This window comes from Lipotes vexillifer, unplaced genomic scaffold, assembly GCF_000442215.2.
Source record: "Lipotes vexillifer unplaced genomic scaffold, Lipotes_vexillifer_v1.1 scaffold131, whole genome shotgun sequence".
NCBI classification, from domain to species: Eukaryota; Metazoa; Chordata; class Mammalia; order Artiodactyla; family Lipotidae; genus Lipotes; species Lipotes vexillifer.
In genome coordinates, this window is record NW_006782866.1 from 2,495,658 (window position 1) to 2,522,309 (window position 26,652).

A 26,652-nucleotide genomic window follows, 5' to 3' on the forward strand; every position below is an offset into this window, starting at 1 on the left:
CAGTAGTTGTGGCCCGCGGGCTCAGTAGTTGTGGCTCGCAGGCTTAGTTGCTCCGCGGCATGTGGGATCTTCCCGGACCAGGGCTCGAACCCATGGCCGCTGCACTGGCAGGTGGATTCTTAACCACTGCGCCACCAGGGAAGTCCCCTAGCACTCTTAAAATATGAAGACTCAATCATTTTGTGACAAGGTCAAGTCTCATTTCATGGGGCTCCACTTTCCGCCACGACATTTCCTAATTTTCTGCGGGACAGCTTCCTGCTTTTCTGAGTTCTTTAGAGCATTTACTGTAGCCCAGACTTCACACTGGGCACGAAATATTTACCTCGTTCTACCCTTTGCTCCAACACTCAGCAGCTAGTGGGACCTCTCATAGTCCTGCCAACTCTTCTACAATCTTGCCTCCAATCCCTGCCTTTCCCTCCCCCAGCCCAGGGGGTGGGTGGAGAACTCACTGAGCCGCTGAGGCCATTTTGGGCAGCTGTCCTCTTCACCTCTGGCTTGGTCGCAATGATGAGGTAGGTTTCGATGCCCTTCTCATCCAGGTAATCACAGCGGCTGCCCCCATCACCTGGCTCCACGTCAAACTCGCCTTTCAGGCAGTCCATGGTGCTCTGGGAGATGTGCACACGCCTGGGTTCCGGCGAGAGGGGCCCTGAGAACAGGCCTCGTGGCAGCCCCCGCCATACCCCCAGGGACAGAGACGGAGCAGTGATGGGCAAGTCCTGGTACTAAGTGGCTGTGTAGGCAGCCCGGCACCTCCCTTTCTCTGAGCCTCAGCGTTCAATCCATAAGACGGTTTGTCCTCAGGCTGCTGAGGGTATCAAATGAGATAAGGAATTTGAAGTCTGCTCTGAACACTAAGTTCAGAAGGCCTGGTTATCATCCACCTGGTGTGATTCTCCGCTGCAACACCTGCTGTCAGGGGGTAATAACCCATTTCTGGGGAGTCACCACTAGGGAGAGAACTGTCACTGCCTCCGAGAGAAGCCCCCTGACCCAGGCGGGGAAGGTTTCAACACATCCTTGGTCCACCCTGAGGGTGGAGCCTGCCTCACCTGACTGGCCAAGTCTGTAAAGAACTCAGGAAAGATGTGCAGGTGCCTTAGAAGCTGTTAGGAGACTCTTACTGCTAACAGTGCCCTTCGGGGTGACCTGCACACTGAAGGAGCTCCAGCCCTGACCTCAGAGCCCCGAGGCCCCGCAGAGGGTAAAGGGGGCAGGAGAACAGACTCCTGCAGAGCCCCAGGCAGGAAAGGCCCAGGAGGCAGGTCCTGGAAGAACACTGCTCCTGGGTGGGAAGGGCTGCTTCCTCAAGGCCCCTTGTCCCTCATCTGGGCCACAACCCTGAGGGGTGGATGGGACAGTCCCCTCCCCTGGCCCCAGGAAGGAATGCGCGCTCACCCGGGGATGCCGCCGGCCTCCATCTTGTTGGCCACGGTGACATCGGTGGACCACACGTCGTACTGCCAGCGCTTCTGGCCCAGGACACCCCCCAGCACGGTGCCCGTGTGCACCCCGACTCGCATGTCCACCCCGGTCTTCGTCTTCTCCCGTACATACCTGCCAGGTACACACAGAAAGGAGGAGGCGTCAGGCCTGCCCACAGCCAGGTGGCCAGCCCCCTCCCCAGCCCCCCAGTGGGAGGAATTCTGCACAGCCTTCCTCCCCTCCAGGCTACAGGGCCTACAGGCTGCCCCCATTGCTTTCTGCCCACATCTGAGTCACCCACAGCTGGGGCTACAGCAGGCAGTGGCCAAGGCCAGATTCAGCAAGCACAGGCCAGTGTGATTCGGGGTGGGGATGGAGGGGCAGGAAACAGCAGAGACCCTCTGCCCCCGAGGGGCCTCCAACTGTTCTCTTGCAGCCATCCGTTTACTCATTTGTGCAGCTAACCTTCATTGAGGGCCTACTACGTGCCAGGCCCTGCACTACGTGCTGTGTGTGCAGAGGGGAGGATCTCCAGGAGGAGACAAACACGAATTTCAGCACTTTGCCCAGCAGTGATGGGAATAGAGGTAAGAGTCTCTAAATCCTGAACTATGGCCCCAGGGGAAAGGCAGCATCTGCTTCTTTCCAGCCAATCCTAGAGGGGGCTTTAACCTGGAAGACAGTAAAAATGCAAAACCACCCCCTTGGAGATGGTGGCGCAGCACACACCCAATTCCTGGACTCAGCAAGGGGCTTGCGGGGGCTGATACCACCCAGGGCCCACCAGAGGCCTTGAGTCGATGGCAGGGAGCACCCCCCCGCACCCCACCCCACCCCCAACCAGGGATCTCCAAGCCCACAGGTGCAGTGACAGCAGTGGGGAAGAGCCGGGGAGGCAGAGTTCACCACCCTAGAGGCTCACAGTGGTGCAGGCAGGAGCCTTGGCCGGAGCTCAGAAGCCAGGGTTCCAGTCCCATCTCTGCTGCCCAAACATCTCGTGACCTCAGCAGTCACTTCACTGCTGTACTCGGGCTTCCTGATCCAAGAGATGGGCATGGAGATCTCTGAGCCTATCTGTCCTGGGGGGTCATGATGAGAAAACATGGAAAGAAGAGATGGGGGGGGGGGACACTGACCCCGACTCGCATGTCCACCCCGGTCTTCGTCTTCTCCCGTACATACCTGCCAGGTACACACAGAAAGGAGGAGGCGTCAGGCCTGCCCACAGCCAGGTGGCCAGCCCCCTCCCCAGCCCCCCAGTGGGAGGAATTCTGCACAGCCTTCCTCCCCTCCAGGCTACAGGGCCTACAGGCTGCCCCCATTGCTTTCTGCCCACATCTGAGTCACCCACAGCTGGGGCTACAGCAGGCAGTGGCCAAGGCCAGATTCAGCAAGCACAGGCCAGTGTGATTCGGGGTGGGGATGGAGGGGCAGGAAACAGCAGAGACCCTCTGCCCCCGAGGGGCCTCCAACTGTTCTCTTGCAGCCATCCGTTTACTCATTTGTGCAGCTAACCTTCATTGAGGGCCTACTACGTGCCAGGCCCTGCACTACGTGCTGTGTGTGCAGAGGGGAGGATCTCCAGGAGGAGACAAACACGAATTTCAGCACTTTGCCCAGCAGTGATGGGAATAGAGGTAAGAGTCTCTAAATCCTGAACTATGGCCCCAGGGGAAAGGCAGCATCTGCTTCTTTCCAGCCAATCCTAGAGGGGGCTTTAACCTGGAAGACAGTAAAAATGCAAAACCACCCCCTTGGAGATGGTGGCGCAGCACACACCCAATTCCTGGACTCAGCAAGGGGCTTGCGGGGGCTGATACCACCCAGGGCCCACCAGAGGCCTTGAGTCGATGGCAGGGAGCACCCCCCCGCACCCCACCCCACCCCCAACCAGGGATCTCCAAGCCCACAGGTGCAGTGACAGCAGTGGGGAAGAGCCGGGGAGGCAGAGTTCACCACCCTAGAGGCTCACAGTGGTGCAGGCAGGAGCCTTGGCCGGAGCTCAGAAGCCAGGGTTCCAGTCCCATCTCTGCTGCCCAAACATCTCGTGACCTCAGCAGTCACTTCACTGCTGTACTCGGGCTTCCTGATCCAAGAGATGGGCATGGAGATCTCTGAGCCTATCTGTCCTGGGGGGTCATGATGAGAAAACATGGAAAGAAGAGATGGGGGGGGGGGACACTGAGAGGAAAAGAAAGCAAATGGAAGGTGGCAGAATTTCATGATGACTGCACCTTCCAGCCGAAAAAAACTAGTGTGGACTAAAGCTAGAAAAGGATCCCCTGGAAGCTGCAGTTTCCCTCAGCTGTGAGGAAGGTAAGCCTAGCCCGACTGCCCAGAGCCTGGGACTGACCATGCCGCACCCACCTCATCCCCTGACGAGCCCGGCTCGGGGGCCTCGGGATGCACAGGGCCCACCGAGACAGAGCAGCACGGAAGGCGTGCTGGTGCCAGAGCCGGGACCCACGCTCTCCCCACTTACGAGATGGCCTCCACCATGGCGAGCCCCATGAGGATGGAGCAGACGGCGTGGTCCTCGCGGTAGTCAGGCAGCCCACAGATGCAGTAGTAACAGTCGCCCAGAATCTTAATCCGCAGCTGGTGGTATTTCTGAAAGGGCAGGTCCTGAGTGCCTCCTCGGCAAGGGGGGGGTGAGGGGCAAAGAAAGCAGAGGACTGACGGGTGGGCGGAAGTCCTGGGAGCCGGAGGAGGAGGGGAAGGCCCAGGTCACAAGGATGGCGGCCCCACCCCTCCCCAGAAAGCTGGGCGAGGATCGGGGTACTTACGGCCGCCAGCTTGTCGAAGCGGGCAAAGAGCTCATTGAGGAGCTTCACGAGCTCTTGGGCGCTGCAGGCTGAGGACAGCTGGGTGAAGCCCACGATGTCGGCAAACAGGATGCTGCGGAGGGGGAGGCAGGCCCCAGCGGTGAGGACACCGGCGGCAAGCGGGCTCCACGCCACCCACCGCCAGCTCCCGCTCCAGCCCTCAGGCGGCCAGGTCCCCGCTCGAGCCCCGAAGCGGTGAGACCCTGACACGTGCCCGGCGCACTCAGGGCTCTGGCGTTTAGCTTATCTCGCAGGTGGTGTCTGTACAATGACGGGCCTGGACCACGGGACCCATCTCGGCCCCAACATCTGGCAGCAAGGCGGCCCCTGCGGGGGCTGAGGTTCACACTGTGGGGTGGCCGTGTTTCCAGTGCCTGGGAAGACTCTCGAACCCCGCAGTGCTCCGCCGACCCCCCCAAAGCCCCCGTCCTGCGCTCGGAGCCCAGGCCTGCAGCCGGCGCACCTGACATTCTCGTGGCGGTACATGTACATGGTGTTGAACTGCTGCTGGTCCTTCTGGCTCTCGTCCTTTTTCATGTCCTTCAGCATCTCGTCTGCCACGTGCTTGGGCAGGATGGAAAGCATAAGGTTCTCCTGTGGGGGAGGAGAGACTGAGTGGGGAGGGCAGGGGCAGGCGCGGACACTCTGGGAAGAAACGCCCTTATCCTGGTGACAGGTGTCAACCAGGAGCCAGGTGACCCTCCGCAGAGACCTTGCGGTGCACGCCCCTCACTGGGAAGCAGCCAGAGGCCCAGGACAGGCCGCCTCCTTCCCTGAGCAGACGCAGTACCGGGACCGGAGCGCCTTCAGAGCACGGACAGAGCTCAGAACCCCGTGAAGAACCCCAGGCTTGGCTCTGTGCCTCCAAAGCACCCCCAATACCACAGGAAGGGTGACAGTACCTACGTGTGCCCTTGAGGGTAGGGCTTCTGTGTGACCCACACCCCACGTTGCACAGGGCCATCACTCGAGAATCCAGATTCAATGTGTCTGGAGACCTACAACGTGCCAGGTACCACGCTAGGTGCCAGGCTACAGAGACGAGTGAGTCCAGGACGTGCCTTGGAGGGCCCCGTGCAGGGCCGCCCTGCAGGCAGATGCTTGGTGGCTAGTGGGCTGAGCCTGTAACTCAGAAGCCGCGGGTTAGACCCAGCAGCAGGAACAGGAGAGAGGAGACAAGTGACGGTGGGGGTGCTAGAGGGTGGGTCAGAGGAGGGGGAAATGCAGGCAGCGGCAACTTGTCGGGAAGGAACTGCCCTGTGCCCCCGGGAGGGGAGGGAGGTGACGGTGGTGCCCGCTGGAGGACGGTGGGAGAGGCTGAGGGAGAACCTCAGGTGCAGGTCTGCAGGATGGAAACGGTAAGGGAGCAAGAGAACTGCGCTAATGGCGGGGAGGCGACTAAACCGAGGCCCGCGGGATGAGGCAGCGGGAAGTGAGGTCAGCCTGGGAAAAGTGTGGGTGCAGAAGGAGGCAGAGGGGACTGGGGGAACAAGAGATGTGGCTGGAGGACGCAGCCTTTGACCCCGGGGTGGAGCAGTTCCGGGTGACCAGGCCAGTGCTGCAGGGTCAGCCGCTGAAAGGGGAGGAGGGGACGGGCGGGGCGCGCGGATCCGGGAGTGCTATGTCCAGTTACCTAGGGCCGGGAGCTACCTGGGGCAGGAGGGGTGGCCAGAAAACCAAGACCCGCGTCCTCAGCACCTGGGGTCTGACCAGGGGTCAGGGGCCACAGTGAAACTCAGGCTGCAGGTCCCAGGCCTCAGCAGTGACGCCAGCCCAGCGGTACAGGAGCGGGGACACACCTCCACCACGGGCCTGGACTCCTTTGTTGTGTTCAGTGGGCCCTGAGGCCAGAAAACCCAGCTCTACCCGCCTTTCAGACACAGCTGCCCTGGGGTAGGAGCCTGAGGCGTAGAGGTCGACTCCTCTCCTCTGGTGGGCGCAGGCAAGAGGCCCCCGGGAGTCTGGCGGCGTACCTGGGCCTCTGTCCCCCCTGAGCCAGAGGACTGGGACCTCAGCTCCCCTGGAGAAGATGGCTCAGCGGTGGGCGCGGCCCCTCCCTCCTCCTCCTAGGAAGGTCCGCAGGCCAGGAGCCCCCCACCTGCTCGCCATCACACAGGGAGGTAGGTCCCTGTGCCCTATCTCTGTTCTCACGGGGAAAATCAATCCTCTTTCTTGCGGTGAATACCACCGTAACAAGGTGAGCCCCCTCTGCTCAGCATGCCTGGCACTGGCTCTAGCCTGAAGCATGGACAGTGGTTATTCCTATTACCCGTCCCATTTCCACAGCAATGTCTCTTCCACTGTTAAGAACCTCGCGGGTGGCACCATTACAGCTCAGGAATGAGAAGCCAAAATAACTCCAGTGTGCCCTGCCTGGCTCCACCTGAGCCCAGGAAGCAGCAACCGAGCCTCCCGGGGCCCTGCAGCCCAAGCAGAGCAGGTGGCAAAGCTGCTGCGGTGGCAAAGCTGCTGCGGTGGCAAAGCTGCCGTGGTGGCAAAGCTGCCGCGGTGGCAAAGCTGCCGCCGTGGCAAAGCTGCCACCGTGGCAAAGCTGCCGCCGTGGCAAAGCTGCCACCGTGGCAAAGCTGCCGCCATGGCAAAGCTCTCAGCTTGGGAAGAAGATGAGCCTCCGGGAGGATTTTCAAGAAAAGCCAGAGACACGAGGCCCTGCGTGCTCTCGAGGGTGGCCTGTGGAGAGAGCTGCTGGGGTCCTGAGCGGGAGAAGGAGCCAGGGCTGAGGGGCAGCAGTGAGGGCTGGGGCAGGAATCCCAGGGTTCCCAGCCCGCCCCACGTGCGGCCCTGCCCATGCCAGGCTGGCAGGGACAGGGTCCGACCGCCTGGCTCAGACCCGAGCCCTGCCACTCGCCGCGTGATGCCAGGCCATCATTAAACTTCCCCGTGCCCTGGTGTCCTCGCCCGTAAAACAGGAGGGCTGAGTGACTCGTTACCATAAAGCACTTAAAACGGTGTCCGCACACGGCAAGTGCTCCATATACTTTAGCTGTTCTTGTGTCATTTGATGCGAAGTGTCACTGAGGCACTGAGACAGAAGGTGTCTCAGAAAGACAAGGTCTAAACTTCCCCTGGGGCTTCCAAGCTGGCCATAGATTTATCATTGAAGAGCTCCAGAGGGATGTCAGGGTCAGCAGGAAACCTTCTGGTCCCTCGGCCAGGCCCTGTGAGCTCTGTCTGGTCCAGACAGGATGATAAGGGGACACCAAGAAGGATCCTGCCTTTCACACGCATCTCACCCTTTCTCCCCTCAACGTGCATGCGGGATACATGCCAACACAGGGAAGAGGCAGACATGTGAGGGGGCTTGGGCAGGGCCTGCAGGCTGGGAAGAGCAGAGGGGGGCCACAGGACGCCGAGAAGCAGGAAAGTCACAGCGTGGCGGGGCCTGCCTCAGCAGCCACCCCCGACACAGGCAGGCCTTTCCCACGCCCCCCTCAGGCTCTTCCACAGAACTCTGTCCTCCCAGAAAAGCCACTCAGCTCCCTGGGAACCTTGGGGACGTCAGAATGCAATGCAACCCTGTGAGGTGCCCGTGGCCCAATTTCCCTGGAAACAAGCTGGGCCTCCCCGGAGGCGACCCGCACTGCCCTATCCTAGCATGGCCTGGGCTCCAGTACTGTCAACAAGGGCAGGATAAAGGCAGCAGCAGAAGCACAAAGCAGGGCAGCCCTGACACCCAGAACCCAGGTGCCTAGGAGGTCCACAGAGCACGGAGGCCATGAGCTTATCTCTGGGGGTGCCACGTGGGGAATTTTCACTTTTTGCATCACGTTATTCTGTAACTTTTTGCAAGAGAAGAGATGAGTTCTGGGACTTCCCTGGTGGTCCAGTAGTTAAGACTCCGCAATCCCAATGCAGGGGGCCCGACTGATCCCTGGTCAGGGAACTAGATCCCGCATGCATGCCACAACTAAGGAGCCTGGGTGCCGCAACTAAGGAGCTGGCGAGCTGCAATTAAAAAGCCTGCATGCCGTAACTAAGACCTGGCGCAGCCAAATAAATAAATGTTTTTTTTAAAAAAAGAGAGAATAGACGAGTTCTGAAAGCAGATAACCCTTAAATGTCAAATTTTCAAATAACAAGAAAGCAGCTGTGGTTGTAAATGAAGGCTACCAATTGACCCGTGTGGTATACGGCAACCCTATGGTCAACCTCAAAAGGTTAGCAGGCAGAGTCCACCTTAAGTCACTCTGATGAGTCTTAAATAAGAAATAGGCATACACAGAAAAAAGAACAAACAATTTGTCAGATGAGAAGAAATGCAACTGGCAGCTGCCACGGGACTGGACAGGAAAGAACATTCTAGTAGGTGGAGGGCAGGGGCAAGAAAGTGGCCAAGTGGGCAGCGAAGGAGGGGCCGGGCCCACGTCGCAACCCCAGGACCTTTGTGACAGCCAGGCTCTGCTCCCCTCCCCCGCCACCTTCCACGTCTGAACTTCACACCCATGGATGGCTCCCCACCCGTGTGCTTCTCCGCGGCACCGAGGCCTCCTCCCTGTGACACCCACCTGCCTTCCTGGCCCCAGCTCCCCCTGATTTCCTCGGTGGCCCCTCCTGGGTAGACAAGCAGGACTATTTGCTTTTCTCTGCTCTGGCGTCACTCTCTCTGGAACGGCCCCTCCTCACCCACCTGCCACCTCTCCAGAGCCCCCGGCCCCTGCCCAGGTGTGCTCATCCCCTTCCCTACCTACACCCACTTCATCCCAGTGTCTCTACAGATGCTGACTTTGTTTGCCCTTACACTTCAGAGGTTCTCAACCCATTCCTGGATCCTGGCCTCTTTTAAGAGTGTATGATGCTAATGATGGATCTTCTAGAAAAATCCTCACACACACACACAGAGGATCCTTGACATCCATTCTCAGAGTCCAGGCTGAAGACCCCAACACCTCCCTCATCCATGTCCTTGGAGAAGGAAGGAGGCTGGGATCCAAGTGCACTTGCCTGGTGGGTCCCACAGAGGGCACAGGGGTGGACAGGACAGGAGCCACCCAGGGCATCCTCGGGGCCCAGAGCTGGGGGATGTGTCTTGGTCTCCCCAGCAGACAGGCAGAGCCTGCTCTCACTAAAATAGCAGTTGCTATATGTTTTGGGAGTCATAAGAATGTTCTAAGCCTCTGACCCATTAATGGCTCTTCTGGGAATTTATCCAACAGAAATAATCCAAAAGAAGTAAGAAGATTTATGTGTAAGAAAACTTTAATGCAGCATCACTTACACTTGTGGAAAAAACTATAAGCAGCCCAAATGCCCAGAAAATGGATAATTAGATTGTGACACATCCTCTGGATGGAAGATTATGCAACCTTAAAAATGATATTGGTGAAAACTGTTACAAGAAAATGATGAGAGAGAAAAGCAAGACATGAAACTGTATTCTGTGAAGGTGACGGCAGAAGGATATACGCAAGACAGAAAAGGGTAACAATGTGAGAGATGGAATTAAGAGAAAACTTTACATGCTTTTCAAAACTGCTATATGGTTGTTATACTGCTGCTGCTGCTTTTTTAAAGTATGTTTTAAACTGGAAATAAACACAAAACTTCCTGTTGCCTCCAGCTGTGACCCTGACCCCAGCGTGTCTGTAACTACCAGTTTTCTCAGAAATGGATCGTCCCTGCAAGGCCACTGATCTGCCTCCAGACTCCCACATCTGCTTGGCTATAACCTGAGAAAGGAGGCTGACGGTCAGGTGCGAAGCAAGCAGGAGACCACAGTCCCCGGTGAAACGGGAGGGAAGGAGGCAGTGGCCCTCTCTTAGGGAGCCACGTGATAGCACGGGCGCCCTGAGCTGGCTTCTTGCTGCAGTTCTCAGAAGCACAGCAAGTCACCAGGCAAGTGGCCACTAACGACCAGCATCAAGATCGTCCCACTTCTTCCCTAAAATTTTCTCACCTACCCAATATTTTCACAAACACGTCATATTGCCTCCACCTTGCAGGTGCCCAAATCGAGGCGTGGAGGGGTTAGGCGGGTTGTCCCGGTTCCTCAGCTGTAGTGGCAGACCCGGAACGTGGACCCAGGGCTCCCTGGCCGATGGAACTGGTGGGTTTTTCTCCACCAAAAGACCTACTTTTCACACTCTGACTCTCTCACCTGCACTGGACGTTGTTCTGCTATGAATGTGAAGAAAAAGAAGTGCCCAAATCTTATCTGGTAAGGACCTGACAACACGGCTCCCCTGGGGATGAGCCCACCAGAACATCCTGTGGGCCCCGGTCCCTGTGCTGTTGTGTGGGAGGGTGGGTCCTCTGTGGGTGTCTCAGCATTCTGGCCCAGGCTCACCAGACCACATCGGGGCACCGGGGAGAGCGGGCCGGGCCAGGGCAGCCGCTGGGACTCTTCCTGACGGTCAGCAGAGGAGGAGGGGGAGGGTGCTGCTGGGGCGGACGCAGGGGACGCCTGGGCTCAGTGCTGGGCAGGCCAGGAGACTTCCCTGAGCCCATCCCCCATTCCCCACAGGCCGAGGGGAGGAGGAGGGGGTCGGTGCGGAGAGCTCTGCCTCAGTGACTGACAGTGGGCTCTGGAAGTGACCAGCTGTGAGGACCCTGAGACGCTGGATCACCCCAAAGCTGCAAGAGAAGCCAACTGCAGCAGCTCCAGAGGGGCTCACCTAGACGGGGGTGCCACCAGGTCTCTCCTACGGTCCAGTGAGCTGCCACTGGACTGACCGCAAAGGGCCCAGAGGTGCGTGGTTCCTGTGCGAACCTTGGCATCACTTGACGCTGCTACTGGAGGAGCAGAAACTTCTGATGAGTCCCTGGACGTCTAGGCGCTGGGAGGTCCCCTGGTACAGCTGAGCCCATCCCACGGTACCAAGGCCTCATGACCCCAAGTCTGGCCTGCAGAGGGGAAGTCTCAGCATCACCTGGGGCTCACCCAGCAAGGCCCAAGGATCCTCAGGTGACTGGTGACCACACTGAAGTTTGGAAGCACCACTTTATGAGCATTTGAGAAGGATATGAAGGAAAGGAAAGCAAGGGGAAAGGCACAGTCATGGTCCTGTAGTGGAGAGGAGCTGATCGGTACACCCAGAGAGAGATCCTGCTGCCGAGGTCACTGCTGGAGACCCCCACCTCCAAGGCCATGTCCGAGCAGCAGGCAAAAACCTCAACCGGGACTTGTGGATTAGAAAGAAGCAGAATGGGGACTTCCCTGCTGGTCCAGTGGTAAAAAAATCCTCCTTCCAATGCAGGGGATGCGGGTTCGATCCCTGGTCAGGGAACTAAGATCCCACATGCTACAGGGGGACTAAGCCCACGTGCCACAACTACTGAGCTCACGCACCTCAATGAGAGAGCCTGCGTGCCGCAAACTACAGAGCCCACGTGCTCTGGACCCCATGCACCACAACTAGAGAGAGAAAACCCACATGCCACAACTAGAGAGAAGCCTGTGCACCACAAAAGATCCCACATGCCTCAGTGAAGACCCTGCATCCCTCAACTAAGACCTGACACAGCCAAAAAATAAAAATAAAAATAAAATAAAATAAAATAAATATTAAAAAGGAAGATACTAAAAAAAAAAAAAAAAGAAAGAAAGAAGCAGAACACTTGAAACCCAGAGGATAGGACAGCAGGGGGATTCCTAAAAAAAAAAAAAAAAGAAAGAAAGAAGCAGAACACTTGAAACCCAGAGGATAGGACAGCAGTGTGATTCATGTCAAGGTGGAAATGGCAACACACCTCCAGAAACTTGGACTCATACGGTCAAAGATGCAGAGGTCCAACACTCACCCAGGCTCCTCCAGGAAAGCCAAAAACCACTGATGACCACAGTCCCAAAGAACTGGGAGTAAAGAGGAAGATGTGATCAAAGTTTATCAGGAACGGATACAGTGGGCAGGTGGAGGATGCTCAATAATTTGGATAATCTTTTCATTTAGTTTTTCTTCTCCCTTAACCCTTTTTTATTTTTTAAATTAGTTGTTTTGTAATATTTTCAAAACTGAATTGAAACTGTCACCCCCCCAACCTCTTTAAAACTCCTGGTATTTTGAATTCTAATGCTCAGCATTTCATTATCATGTGAATTCTTGTGATCAACTCCAGGCCCCTTCCTATCATCTCTCCTTTATAAAAATGACATGAGCACAGAGGGCACTTTTTTCAGGACTGTGCCTTTTCAGGCTTGTGGTGCCCTGAAGTTCTGGCATGTGCTTGCTTCACTCTTGGATCATGACTTTAAGTGACACGGTGGAAGTCTGCCAGAAAACTGGACTGTGGGAAAATGACATTTCCTTACCTTGAAGCTACTTTTAAAGTCTGATGGTCTGGACCGAAAGAAGGAATGGAAGTTGGAGGCTGAAGAGACAGACGTGGAGATAATAATGACTAACTCCAAAGCAGACTCTGCTGAACAGACAAAGCATTTTAAAGATTTAAAAATCTTGTCAGAAGGAAGAGAAGTAGCTTTGAGCGGCAGAGCAAAAAATCACGGAGCTGGGGTCGGGCCGCTAAGGCCCCTGTGACCTGGGGCATACACTTTGCCCCTTCGGCCTTGGTTGCTCATGTGTAAAATGGGTTCTCTCTTAAGTATCTCTCTCTTTGTTCAAAGTGGAAATTTTTCCAGGAGGAACACTTCAGAAGATACAGACCATGTATCTGTAAAATGTGTGGATGGCATGTCACTAGGACAACTGGTTAATATGGACTTTCCTCCAGAGCAATCTGGTAAAACGTAGAGGGGATCAACTTCAAAGGGGGTAAATGTAATAACCTGTACTTGAGTCCCCAACACCAACTGCCAGAGAACAGAGTGGGGGCGGGACACAGTGTATCAACCCTGGGGGAAAAGTCGGGCCATCTGAGATGCTATTAGATTTTAAATGAATTCACAGCATAAAATGATGCCTACACAAGACCCCTTGGCCCTTAATAGAAGTTAAGGTCCTGAAAGAGGAGGTGGTGGAGCTTCTGGGTCCTCCCTCCAACAAAGAAACAGATCTCCTGGGCCTTGGTCAGCGAGTGACCCTGTGGTGAGGGAGCCGGAGTCCAGTCACCTGAGGGTGGGTGGGAATCAGCCCAGAGAAGAGGGGGATGTGCGGCCCCATGGAGAATTAAAGTCTGAGGAACGGAAAAGGGATGAGCTTGCTCTGAAGGCCCCAGGAGGGAAGACTGCGGGGAACAGACTGCTGCTTCCCGCGGAGGGAGAACTCTCTAAAAGCCAAAACAGTGCAAACAAAGAATGTGCTGCCCCAGAGGTGGTGACCTCTCGTCCCCAGACACCGCGTGAGAAGACGGCAGGAGGGGGCAACCACGGATGGAACCACCAGCAGAGGACAGGGACTCAGGGGCTCGGGGGCTGAGACACGGCTCCACAGGGAGAAAGAAGGAGGGTGAAGGGCCCCACGCAGCCTCTCCCCAGCCCTCAAGGCTCATCCTAAAAACACACGGCAACGGAAGGCAAGGCCCTGGCCCTCTGGGAAAAGAATCGGACACAGTCCAGAAAGAGACAGGAAGTTTCTAGTAGGCTTCATGGGTAGAGCAGAAAACTACCCAGATCCTAGCGAGAAGGACCCAGGCCTGCCCCAGGCAGGTGAGCAGACTGGGTGGGGCAAGGGGTCCTGGTCTCTGGGACAAAAGACCACAGTGCCCCAGGGCAGGATGCTCGGCCTCCTGGGCTGGGGTCTCCTCATCTGTAAACGGTTACATGCCGAGCTGCTCAAGTGAGCCGTGAGCCCGGCCAGGGCACTGTCAGCATGGTCTCGGCCAGGCTCTGGGAAGGGACGGATCAAGCACGCCAGTCCTCGCCTTCCTGCTACCCCAGGACTGAGATAGGAGGAGGCCAGCACCACTCCGAGGGGCCCCGAGTTGTTACAGCTGATACTCTGATGAGGCATCTTCAGGAGTTAATTACAGCAGGGTGGCCGCCAGGGATTTGGATAAACGAGCTTGGCTGATGAGAAGCTAAGTTTCTACAACATCCTTGTGAAAGGGGCAGAGGGAGGAAGACAGATTTAAGTGGAGAGACCTACAGTGCCCAGGTGGCTGGTACGTGTGCATGTGCGTCTGTGAGTGTGTGTGTCCAGTGTCTGTACAAAGTAAGCCTGTTAAGTCTGCTTGTCTATTTAAAGAATGTGTGTGTCCTACGGGGTACACACACACACACAAATACATGTCACCACAACAGGCTGTGAGCAGACCCACAGCTGTCTGCAAACGTGTCTGTTCTGGTCCTGATCTGTCCACGTTCTTGGAGTTTCTAGGCACTTAAAAGCCAAAAGGTCACTGGACCCCCCCAGGTGCCCATCCTGGCCTGAGCACCTGAGCAGAGGAGGCAGCAGGAGGAAGGAAACGCAGGGTAGGGCCTGGCCTTTAGCCCAGGGAGGTCAGGGCCCAAACGACTCCTCTCTCCCTGATGAGAGGACACAGGACCACATCATGTGAAATCTGGATGCCCCAGCGCTGCCGCTTCTGTGTGAGCAGACAGCCGCCCTGTAGAGTAGGGGCCCACACGTGCTGCCCCATCTAAAAGACATGGTCATGACCTCGGTCACTCAAAGTCATCAAAGAACAATCACTGGTCATCTAGGCAAGTCCCCAAGCTACATGCTGTGAAGCTCAAATGTAAACCGTACTCCCAAGAGCTTGGATGAGCAGGGCAGTCAAGTCACTTGCCAAGTGGCTGGTCTCACAGGACAGGAGTGCTCTGCTGTCTTCTACCAAAGGCCATGAGAGTTCAGAGGAGGGAGAGGCTGTGTAACTCAAAGACCCGCATATCTTTAAACAAGACCTTCCATTGCAAAACAGGCTCCAAGCCAGCAGCCCAGAGTCTCCCAGGTAGACGGGCTGCAAGACGGAAGCAGGAACACATTCAATCTCAGTGTTGGGAGAACAGCCCAGAAACCACACAGACCCAGGGTCAGCCCAGAACCCTTACCCTGCTAGAGTGGGAGAGGGGATGCTGAGCCAGTGCAGCTGCTGGTCATCTGCCTGGCTCCTGCGCAGTCCCCAGAGATGGGCCACTGTGGGCCAACGTGACCACTATCTCAGGAGACTGCCCTTTGGGCCCAAAGACACCCCACATGTGTGGCATCTGGAGCCCTCACCAAGAGAGCTTGGCACAAGGAGGGTGCTCCTTAGAGGTCTGATGAGTTAATGAGCTGTTAACTAGGGGACGTGGCCCAAGAGGCAAGCCATCACTCTCTAGAACAGCACTTTCTGCAGTCACGGAAATACTCTGTAATTCGTGCTCTCCAATACGGTAGCCACGAACCAGCCACATGGAGCTACTGAGCATATGAAATGTGGCCAGTGCAATGGAGGAACTGACTTTTTTTGTTGCTTTTTTAGTATTTATTTATTTATTTACTTAGCTGCACCAGGTCTTTGTTTCGGCACCTAGGATCTTTAGCTGCGGTGTGTAGGATCTTTAGTTGCAGCATGCAGGATCTAGTTCCCTGTCCAGGGATCAAGCCTGGGACCCCTACGTTGGGAGCGTAGAGTCTTAACCAATGGACCACCAGGTAAGTCCTGAGGAACTGACTTTTAATTTTAAAATTTTAACTAATTTTAATTTAAATAGTCACAAATGGCTAGACAGCTCTAGAACACTGCTGCAGCAATTAAGTCCAACTTGGAGGAACAGGGAGCAGCTGCCTGGAGCACTGTGTTGAGAAGGATGCCGAGGTCACGTCTGTGATCAGTGGAAAAGACTGCTACTATGTCTGCCATGGAAGCACACGTCACCTGCTTCCGTCCTGGACCCGAAGCAGCAGCTCACCTGCAGGCTCCTTAGAGCCATCATTGACTTCCACTCTCTCATCTCCCGTTCTACCCAGCAGTAAGTCCTGTTGGCTCTGCCTTCAAAACATACCCAGAATCCTCTGTCCTCCTCATCACCTCCATCCTGCTCTGGGCCATTATCCTCTCTCACCAAAAATTACTGCAATGCTTCTGACTGGTCTCCCTGCTTCCACTGCTATCTCTTCTCCACCATAAGCCAGACGGATCCATTTAAAACCTACAACCCTCCAATGTCTCCCATTTCCCTCAAGGGAAAAGCCAAGGTACTAATGAGGCCCTGTAGAATCTGGCCCCCATCACCTCTCTGCCTCACCTCCTACCTCTCATCCCCTCACTTCTGCTCCATCTGCACTGACCACCTTGACATCCTATGAACATACCACAGGGCCTTTGCACTTACTGCTCATTTCTCTGATCACTGCATGGCTCACACCTTCACTGCCTTCAGGTCTCTGCTCCAATCTCATCTTATCAGAAAGCCTTCTCTGGCCACACGATATTAAACAGCAACCTCCCTTCACTTCTGGCGGGCTCTATGCTCCTTCCCCTGCTTTGTTTTTCTCCACTGCCTGTCCTACTTCCTAACATAGCATTTGTTTAATGACTGTCTCCCCCACTAGAATCTGTTCTGTTCACAACTGTATCCCCAGTGTCTAGAAGCGTGCCTCAAATATTTGTGGGACGAATCCTCTCTTTTAGACAGTCTGACAATCCTATTCTGTTCCCATTTCACAGACAAAGAAATGGGGGCTCAAAGGGCATAAGTAATTGGCTCAAGGTCATGGGGCAAGTAAGTGGCCTGGCTCGGATACGAATGCAAGCTTCACTCTGCACCCTGTGTTGTCAGACATTTCCATTTCTCAAGGCAGTCAGAAACACAAGTTTTTATACAGAATGTCCAAATTTTTAAGTATTAGAAATTTCTGAAGCTCTGGGCAGGTCAAACAAAACAGAAACTGACAGGCCAGATGTAGTCTGGGGACTACTCACCTAATTCTCCTCAAGTAGATCTCCCAAATAGAGGCCCTCACGGGGAGGGAGGGCCAACTCCCCTTCTGGGTTTTGTCGTGATGATTAAATGAGATAATTCAGTAAAAACTCAGCTCAAGACTGGGCAGAAGTAATTGTTAAAAACAAAACAAACAAACAAACAAAAAAACGACTCCTATTACTAAACAAAACTTCATCTTTACAGCCAGATAAAGGTGGGGACGCACCACAACGTGGACCAGACTGGACCCCGACCGTAGACTCTACAACTGTGTGGAGAGAAAAACACTGCTGGAGGACGTCTCTGGGCCCAGGACCCTCCAGAGCCCGGCAGGGAGCCAGCGCGGAGGCCACAGCCCAGACACGGGGCCATGCACTAGCAGTGCCACCAGCGCCCAGTCCCCCGACCCAGCAAATGTCCCCCCACCGGCAGGGGCCCTCCACGGCCTTAGAACAGTCTGTCCTCTGTGGGCTCATCATGTGCATCACCTAACGTGGGCTTGTTCTGCTAAATCCTGGAATGTTAGAATGAAGAACATTCTGTGAAATCCAAGAGGTGAGAACTGGAACCGACAGAAGCACTGATGCCTACTTCATACCATGGGAAATTCACCTTCTGGCTTTTCTCAAACCAAGAGGTCTCCAAGGCTAAACTAAAAACTAAAAAATACTCGTGAGTGGTTCTGTGAAGAGTTAAGACAGCAAGCATCTTTGGAGGCTGCTGTCAGGGGGTTTCCTCCATGATTCCCGTCAAGTAAACGATGGGTTTGCCCCGCCTCCATCAGCTGTGACAACGACGTGCGGTGACACAGGAGGCAGGTCCCCAGCCCCAGCCCCACTGTTGCCAGGACGACAGCTGGCACTTTGAGGGCTGACACTAGAAACCCACCCCCAGGCTAGGAGGCAGCCCCCCTCATCTCTCTGTCTCTGTCACTCTGACTCCCCTCTCCCCACCAACTGAGGCTGAGGTCACTCTACACCTTATCCTCACAGCTAAAGGTCTTGAAGGGAACAGTGAGGCAGGCTTGGCCAGAGGTCAGAGACCTTCAGAAAGACCAGAAACTGCGCTTTTGAAATGGCAGCAGTCCCAGTCCCAAGCTTCTCTTACCAGAGAAGTCTGAGTCTCACAATGAAGGGGTGACCTGCTCAAGGGCAGAAGGTCACCCACCCAGGGAAACACTCCTGAACAAAGAAGAAACACCACCCCTAGTCCAAGGTGCTCTGGGCTTTGGGGTGGAGTAGCAGGAGAGGCAGAAGCGACTGCTCTGTCTGCGTTCCCCCAGAGGGGAGGGCCCCCAGCGCTCACCCACACCGAGTTCCCCAGGGCACCATGGAAGACGGTGATCTGACCCCTGGCCCTAGGTGGGTACGGGTGGCGGTGGATGGTTTTCTGGCCTAGAACCCCGCACAGGCAGCCTTGGGTTCTCCCCCAGGTGCCCGGCTGCAGCTTCCTCCCCAGGTGAGGACCAGGTTGGTTTCCTAACCGAACGTGATCTGAAGGAAGTGCAAGCCTGCCGTGTCCCCATCATCCCTCCATCCTCCTCCACCCACCTCCCACTCCCTGGGAAGCAATTCCGAGTATGTGCTTCTGAAAGGCTCAGAAGTCTAGAGTTTGCGCCTGGCGACGGGTGTGAACTGAGTGGATTTCCCGGGTGCCTGCAGCTGTCAGGTGGCAGTGGGGGCGCTTAGCAACCCTCAAGGTCCCCAACTAAACCTTCGAGTTATGGTCACATGGGGATAAAGAAAAACAACTCCAGCTCCTTCCTCTGGGCCTCCTGCTCGACCCTAACAGGCCTGTGGAGCCGAGGAGAAGCTGGAGACAGGCCTGAAGTCCGGTCAATGCCACTGGACGGCCTAAAGCGCCAGATACACGCTCGGCAACGCAACGAGAGCCCTCGCCTGCCAGGGCCACGCTCACAGAGCCTCAACTCCATGAGGTCCCATCCCTCCCGGCAGAGGCGACAAGCTGAGCACCTGCCAGGGATGAGGCCGGCGGCCCACCCACCGGGCGTCACCCGCCGTCAGTAGGTGGCTGCTCATCTTAGCAAAGGAGAGCCCAACCTCCCAGGTGACAGCAGCAAAGAGGACAGAACCAGAGGATCGGGGTGGGCTCCTGACGCCGAGAGGACGGCTGGAGGCCACACACAGTGCCTCCTCCCAAAGCAGTTTAGAAGACAAGATAGACACTCGCCAGCAAAAGAAAAGGGGAGACACGGACCCTGAGAACTAAATTCTGAAAGGAGGTCTCCCCTGCAAATTGGGAACTTTTAAAAAAGGCATTTAAACAAATGTGAGTACATAGGTGGCCAAACCAGCTTCTGTTTCCTCTCCCACTAGGACTTTCTGCAGCCCTTTCCAAAGCCTTTTCCCATCTATTATCTCATTTTTATTCTCACGAGGGGCTTTCGCAGGAGGAAAGTGAAATGGGAGTGTGCAACCTCTCCAGTGGCCTGCACTCAGCTCCAGAGACACATCAGCTGACATTCCTGGGATGTAAAATCAGCCCAGAGCCCACACCACTCGCTACGTCAGCCCCGACGCCTGGGGAGGGAGCAAGCTCTGTCCCGAATGGAACTATGGACAAAGGGTGCACCTGCCACAGCCAGCTCCCATCCTGCCTCGTGGCTCCTCCTTGGCCAGCGTCCCCTGGGCTGGGGCCATTGCCATGTACTAAATTGTACAATATGGTTAATTTTATGTTATACGTTGTTCACCTCAACAAAAAGGGGAAAAAAAAAATCCAGCAAACCTGAAAGCCTTTTCTCGCTGAGAACCCAATTTAACACACTATTTTTTAAAAATTATTTTTAAATGTAACCCCTGGATTATGGGAGGTTTTATTCTACTTCTCTGTATCTTCAAAATGTATCCAACAACAATAATATGACGGTAGACAGTTCACTGCCTACTCTTTAGCACTGTGCTAAAAAACCCTTTACACTGAGCTTCCATAATAACCATACGAGACGGGCATAAGACTTGGATATCTGGTTCTGAACTGCTACATCTGAGAATAAGATGTTACTTTTATAATCAGGGTTAAAACTCTCTCAAACACAGAAGGAAAAAAGACTTGAAGGAATATGCCTCTATCAGTATTTTTTCTTTATACTTGTCTATTTTGATCAAATATCATATAACGTATACTGAAAAAGAAAAGAAACTCTTCCAAACCTGTGTTTACCTGGCTGTGACTTGAGCCAAATAAGGAAACAGCAGGCAACAGCCCACAGGATGTTACCACTGCCTTGGGGCCTGTTCCCTGCAGCTGGGGTTTTCAAATAGGCATCCCTGGGGGGAGCTGCAGGGTTCCAAAAGCAAAGAAGTCTTTTCTAGATAAACAAGGAAAACTTAAGTGCCTAAGTCCACCCTCATTCATTCCTGGGAAGAGTGTAAATTGTTTGAACTCTATGAGACAATTTGGTAATATTTATCAACACGAAAAATGCACGTGCCTGGTTCCTCAAAAAGTTAAATACAGAACCACCATATGACCCAGCAATTCCACTTGGGTTTATACCCCAAAGACTTGGAAAGCTGGGACTCAAACAGATACTTGTACACCAATAGTGCATGGCAGCCATTCACAAGAGCTAAAAGGTGGAGCCCATCAACAAATGACTGGATAAACAAAACATGTTACATACATACAATGGCATATTATTCAACCTTAAAAAGGAATGAAATTCTGATACATACTACAACATGGATGAACCTTGAAGACATTATTCTAAGTGAAATAAACCAGTCGCAAAAGGACAAATAGTGTAGGATTCTACTTATATGAGGTACCTAGGACAGTCAAATTCATAAAGACAAAGTAGAATAGTGGTTGTCAGGGGCTGGGGGAGAGGAGGCCGAGGAGTTAATATTTAATGTGTATAGAGTTTCTGTTTGGGATGATGAAAAGGCTCTGAAAACGAACAGTGGTGATGGCAGCACAATGTTGTGAATGTACTTAATGTCACTGAACTCATACACTTCAAAATGATTAAAATGGTAAATTTTATCTTCTGTATATTTTACCACAGTAAATATGCATATATATATACACACACATATATGTATACACATACACACACATATACAGACATATATATATATATATATATATATATATATAATTTTAAAAATGCACATGCCCTTTGATCCAGCAATTCCACTTCTAGGTTTTGAGTTTTCAGATATATTTGTACACGTATAATATGGTGTCCCTATAAAGATGTCTATTACAGCAATGTTTGCAGTAGCAAAAAATTGGAAATAACCTAAATGCTTACCTACAGGAGCCCTTTTAAATAAATGATGTTACCTCTATATAATGGAATACAGTACTGTCACAAAAAGCATGAGGCAATTGCAATATGGACTTAGAACCCTCTCTAAGGGATTAGGTGAATAGATGGAGTGCAGAAGAGTGAACATACTACCATTTGTGTGTGAAAAGTCTGTACAGGCACACCTCAGAGATACTGCGGGTTCAGTTCCAGAACACTGCAATAAACCTAACATCAAGATAAAGCGAATACTGCAATAAAGCAAATACGTGAATTATTTTGGTTTCCCAGTGCATATACAAGTTATGTTCGCACTATTCTGTAGTCTATTAAGTGTGCAATAGCATATCAAAAAAAACCAATGCATGTATCTTAATTTTAAAAAAGATTTCATTGCTAAAACTCGTTAACAATCACCTAATCCTTCAGCGAGCCGTGATCTTTTTGCTGGCAGAGGGTCTTGCCTTGATGTTGATGCTGCTGACTGATCAGTGGTAGCTGCTGAAGGTGGCGGTAGCTGTGGCAATGTCTTGTTTTAGAATTAGACGGCAACGAAGTCTGCAGCGTCAACGGACGCTTCCTTTCACGAATGGTTTCTCTGTAGCATGTATTGCTGTTTGATGGCATTTTACCAACAGTAAAACTTCTTTCAGAACTGGAGTCAATCCTCTCAAACCCTGCCACTGTTTTATCACTAAATTTAGGTAATATTCTAAATTCTTTGATGTCATTTCAACAATCTTCACAGCATCTTTACCAGAAGTAGAATCTACCTCAAGAAACCATCCTTGGGCTTCCCTGGTGGCGCAGTGGTTGAGAGTCTGCCTGCCGATACAGGGGAGGTGGGTTCGTGCCCCCGTCCGGGAAGATCCCACATGCCACGGAGCGACTGGGCCCGTGAGCCATGGCCACTGAGCCTGCGCATCCAGAGCCTGTGCTCCGCAACGGGAGAGGCCACAACAGTGAGAGGCCCACGTACCTCAAAAAGAAAAAAGAAAAAAAAAAAGAAACCATCCTCTTTGCTCATTCATAAGAAGCAACACTTCATCCATTAGTTTCATCAGCAATTCAGTCACATCTTCACTTCTTTTTTTTTTTTTAAATACATTGATTCATTTTATTTATTTATTTTTGGCTACACTGGGTCTTCGTTGCTGTGCACGGGCTTTCTCTCGTGCAGCGAGCAGGGGCTGCTCTTTGTTGCGGTGCACGGTCTTCTCATTGCGGTGGCTTCTCTTGTTGCAGCGTGTGGTCTTCTCATTGCGGTGGCTTCTTTTGTTGCAGAGCACAGGCTCTAGGTGCGTGGGCTTCAGTGGTTGTGGCACACGGGCTCAGTAGTTGTGGCTCACGGGCTCTAGAACACAGGCTCAGTAGTTGTGGTGCAGGGGCTTAGTTGCTCCACGGCATGTGGGATCTTCCCAGACCAGGGCTCAAACCTGTGTCCCCTGCATTGGCAGGTGGATTCTTAACCACTGCGCCACCAGGGAAGTCCCAGCCTCCACTTCTAATTCTAGTTCTCTTGCTATTTCCACCACGTCTGCAGTTACTTCCTCCACTGAAGTCTTGAACCCCTCAGTCATTCACAAAGGTTAGAATCAGCTTCTTCCAATCTCCTGTTAATATTGATAGTCTGACCTCTTCACATGAATCACGAATGTTCTTAATGGCATCTAGAATAAAGAATCCTTTCTGGAAGGTTCTCAATTTACTTTGCCCAGATCTATCAGAGGAATCACTCTCTATGGCAGCTATAGCCTCTTACAAAATGTATTTCTTAAATAATGAGACCCGCAAGTTGAAATTACTCGATCCATGGGCTGCAGAATGGATGTTATGCTGGCAGGCATGAAAACAACAGTAATCTCCTTGTTCATCTCCATCAGAGTTCCTGAGTGACCAGGTGCATGTCATTGAGCAGTAGTACTTTGAAAGGAATCTTTTTTTCTCAGCATTAGGTCTCAACAGGTCTTAGCATAATTCTTAAGGGCCCTAGGATTTTCAGAACGGTAAACAAGCATTGGTTTTGATGTCAAGTCACCAGCTGCCTTAGCCCCCAATAAGAAAGTCAGCTCATTCTTTGAAGCTTTGGAGCCAGGCATTGACTTTTCCTCTCTAGCTATGAAAGTCCTAGGTGACATCTTCTTCTAATAGAAGGCTGTTTCATCTACATTGAAAACCCACTGTTTAGTGCAGCCACCTTCATTTATGATCTTAGCTAGATCTAGATAACTTGCTGCAGCTCCTACATCAGCACTTGCTGCTTCATCTTGCATTTTCATGTTATGGAGATGGCTTCTTCCTTAGAACTTAGACCTCAGGAACCAACCTCTGCTGGCTTCAGTCTTTTCTTCTGCAGCTTCCTCACCTCTCTCAGCCTGCACAGAACTGAAGAGAGTCAGGGCCTTGCTCTGGATTAGGCCCTGGCTTAAGGGAATGTTGTGGCTGGTTTCTTCTTCTATCCAGACCACTAAAACTTTCTCCGTATCAGCAATAAGACACTCTTGCTTTCTCATCATTCTTGTGTTTACTGAAATAGCACTTTTAATTTCCTTCAAGAACTTTTCCTTTGCGTTTACAACTTGGCTAACTGGTGCAAGAGGCCTAGCTTCTGGCCTATCTTGGCTTTCGACACGCCTTCCTCACTAAAGCTAATCGTTTCCAGCTTGTGATTTAAAGTGAGAAATACGTGACTCTTCCTTTCACTTGAACACTTAGAGGTTATTGTAGGGTTATTAATTGGCCTCATTTCAATATTGTTGTATCTCAGAAAATAGGGCACCCGAGGAGAGGGAGAGAGATGGGGGAATGGCCGGTCAGTGGAGCAGTCAGAACACACATATTTATTAAGTTTGCCATATCATAGGGGCGCAGTCCGTGGTCCCCCAAAACAATTACAATAGTAATATCAAAGATCACTGATCACAGATCACCACAACAAATATAATAATAATGAAAAAGTTTGAAATATCGTGTGAATTACCAAAATGCGACCCAGACACATGAAATGAGCAAATGCTGTTGGAAAAAATGGTGCTGATAGACTTGCTTGATTCAGGGTTGCCACAAACTTTCTTTTCCTTTTCTTTTTTTTTTTTGGGCCACGCCATGCCTTGTGGGATCTTAGCTCCCAAACCAGCGATTGAACCCAGGACCTCGGCAGTGAAAGCACAGAGTCCTAACCACCAGACTGCCAGGGAATTGCCGCCACAAACTTTCAATTTGTTAAAAAAAAAAAAAAAATTCAGTATCTGCACAGCACAATCAATAAAGTGAAGTGCAATAAAGCAAGGTGTGCCTATATACAACGACTTGGCAATAGAATAGCTCTGAAAGGATACACAACAGAGATGACAGTGGTTGTCTGAGAGATGGGAAAGTGGATGATATACAGAGGGAAACTTACTTTCCATGGTACAATTTTTTTCATACCTTTGTAATTTAATAATATGTACACTTTTGGCTACTCTGAAATAAACCTTAAAATATTTTAAGTAATGTCCGACTCTTGCTTCTTATAGAGGAGTTTGTATCAGACCAACCCTTTAGCCAAGAACAACTATAAAAGCCGGATAAAACACAAAAGGACAGCTATCTCAAGGCAACAGGAAACAACCAAGACAGCTAGGACTTCAGGGCACAAGCCCTCTGAGGGAACAGAGACACATTTAAGTGAGTCCAACACACTCTGCCACTTTTTCCCTTGAGACCAGGGTTGAGAGTCTGAACAGAGAGCAATGGCTCTCTCCAGCCGAGGGGCTGGAGAAACAATAACTGGTGAACAAGGATTCCAACGCAGAGTAGAGGGGTGAGATCCTGGACAGAAGAGAACCATAGAAAAGCAAGCCTGACTTTCTCTACAACTACTCCCCTTGAGGCATTTGCCAATCCCTAAGCCGTATGGGGCAAGAGACCGAAAATCCAAGCAGAAAGTGACAGAAAGGAGGCTAAAAATCAAAGGATAGTTTTGGCAGTCTCTTAATGCTGAGGAATTCAGGGTCCCTCAAGAGGAGGACACCCTTTCAGTCAAGACCCCTGAAGGGGTATTTCCTAAGAGTAGGCACAGAACAGAAACAGACCAGCTCACTGAACCCAGCTTTAAATCTTCTCACCCCCACATGGGATCAGTCTGAGCTAACCCTACTATAACCACCTGCTGCAAGAAAAGTAATCGTGTCTGGAGAGACACAACATCATTCAGGGTTGCTATTATTTTCCATACACAATATCCAGTGTTAATTAAAAGTCCAGGATGCCATAAGACAGGACCAAAAGTCAAGAGAGAAAAGCAGACCCATCAGTATTCTGATACCATGGTTGCCAAAGACTTTAAAATAAATGTTTAATATGGTTCTAAAAACAGATGACAAAATGGGGAACTTAACCAGAGAATTCAAATCTATTTTTAAAAATCGAATGGAAATATTTTTAAATAAAATAAAATAAAATGGAAATTCTAGAACTGAAAAAAGTACAATACGGAAGTTAAGGATTCAAGAGATGAGCTCAACCATTGAGTTGACAAAGCAGAAGAGAGGATTAGTAAACTGAAAGTTACGTCAGTAAAAATATTCAGTCTGAAGCACAGAAAGAAAAAAAGGAACATCCAGACATTTATGGAACATGGTAGAAATGTCTAATAAAGATATCTATAGTCATAGAAGGAAAGGACAGAATGATGGAGAAGCTACAAAAAGGTACTGGCTAAAAATTTTCATCGAGCCATCAATGCAAGAAGCTCTTTGAGAACGAAACAGGGTAACTTCAAAAGAAAACTCCTAGGCAAACTAAAACCGAGGACAAAAAAAAAAAACAGTAAAAGCCACCAGAGGAAAATAATATGCATTAGTTTAAAAGGAGCAACAGTATTATTGTACAACACGGGGAATATAGCCAATATTTTATAATAACTATAAATGGAGTATAATCTTTAAAAATTGTGAATCACTATATTGTACATCTGTAACTTACATAATATTATACAGCAACTATACTTCAAAAAATAAAGAACAAATGGAGCAACACTATTGTCCTACAGCTGGAAGCCCGAGGATAACAGAAAGGCACCTTCAAAGGGCAGAAAGTAAAAATCCAGAAACCTTAAATTCTATATCTGATAAAAAATGACCTTCAAAATTGAAATAAAAATAAACATACTTCGGGCTTCCCTGGTGGCACAGTGGTTGAGAGTCCGCCTGCCAATGCAGGGGACACGGGTTCGTGCCCCGGTCCGGGAGGATCCCACATGCCGCGGAGCAGGCTGGGCCCGTGAGCCATGGCCGCTAGGCCTGCGCATCCAGAGCCTCTGCTCCACAACGGGAGAGGCCACAACAGTGAGAGGCCCATGTACCGCAAAAAAAAAAAAA

General features: G+C 51.9%; 1 protein-coding gene across 1 annotated transcript in view; it reads right to left on the minus strand.

Moving 5' to 3' along the window:
• The window catches only part of ADCY3 (adenylate cyclase 3), an 89,454-nt gene that overhangs the window by 19,139 nt on the left and 43,663 nt on the right, over positions 1-26,652 (minus strand). The window contains exons 3-7 of the mRNA XM_007455506.1: positions 4,720-4,850; positions 4,218-4,329; positions 3,914-4,041; positions 1,405-1,563; positions 456-633 (exon numbers count right to left, since the gene is read on the minus strand). Coding sequence (XP_007455568.1) covers positions 456-633; positions 1,405-1,563; positions 3,914-4,041; positions 4,218-4,329; positions 4,720-4,850 — 708 coding nt within the window. The remainder of the gene's footprint in view (positions 1-455; positions 634-1,404; positions 1,564-3,913; positions 4,042-4,217; positions 4,330-4,719; positions 4,851-26,652) is intronic.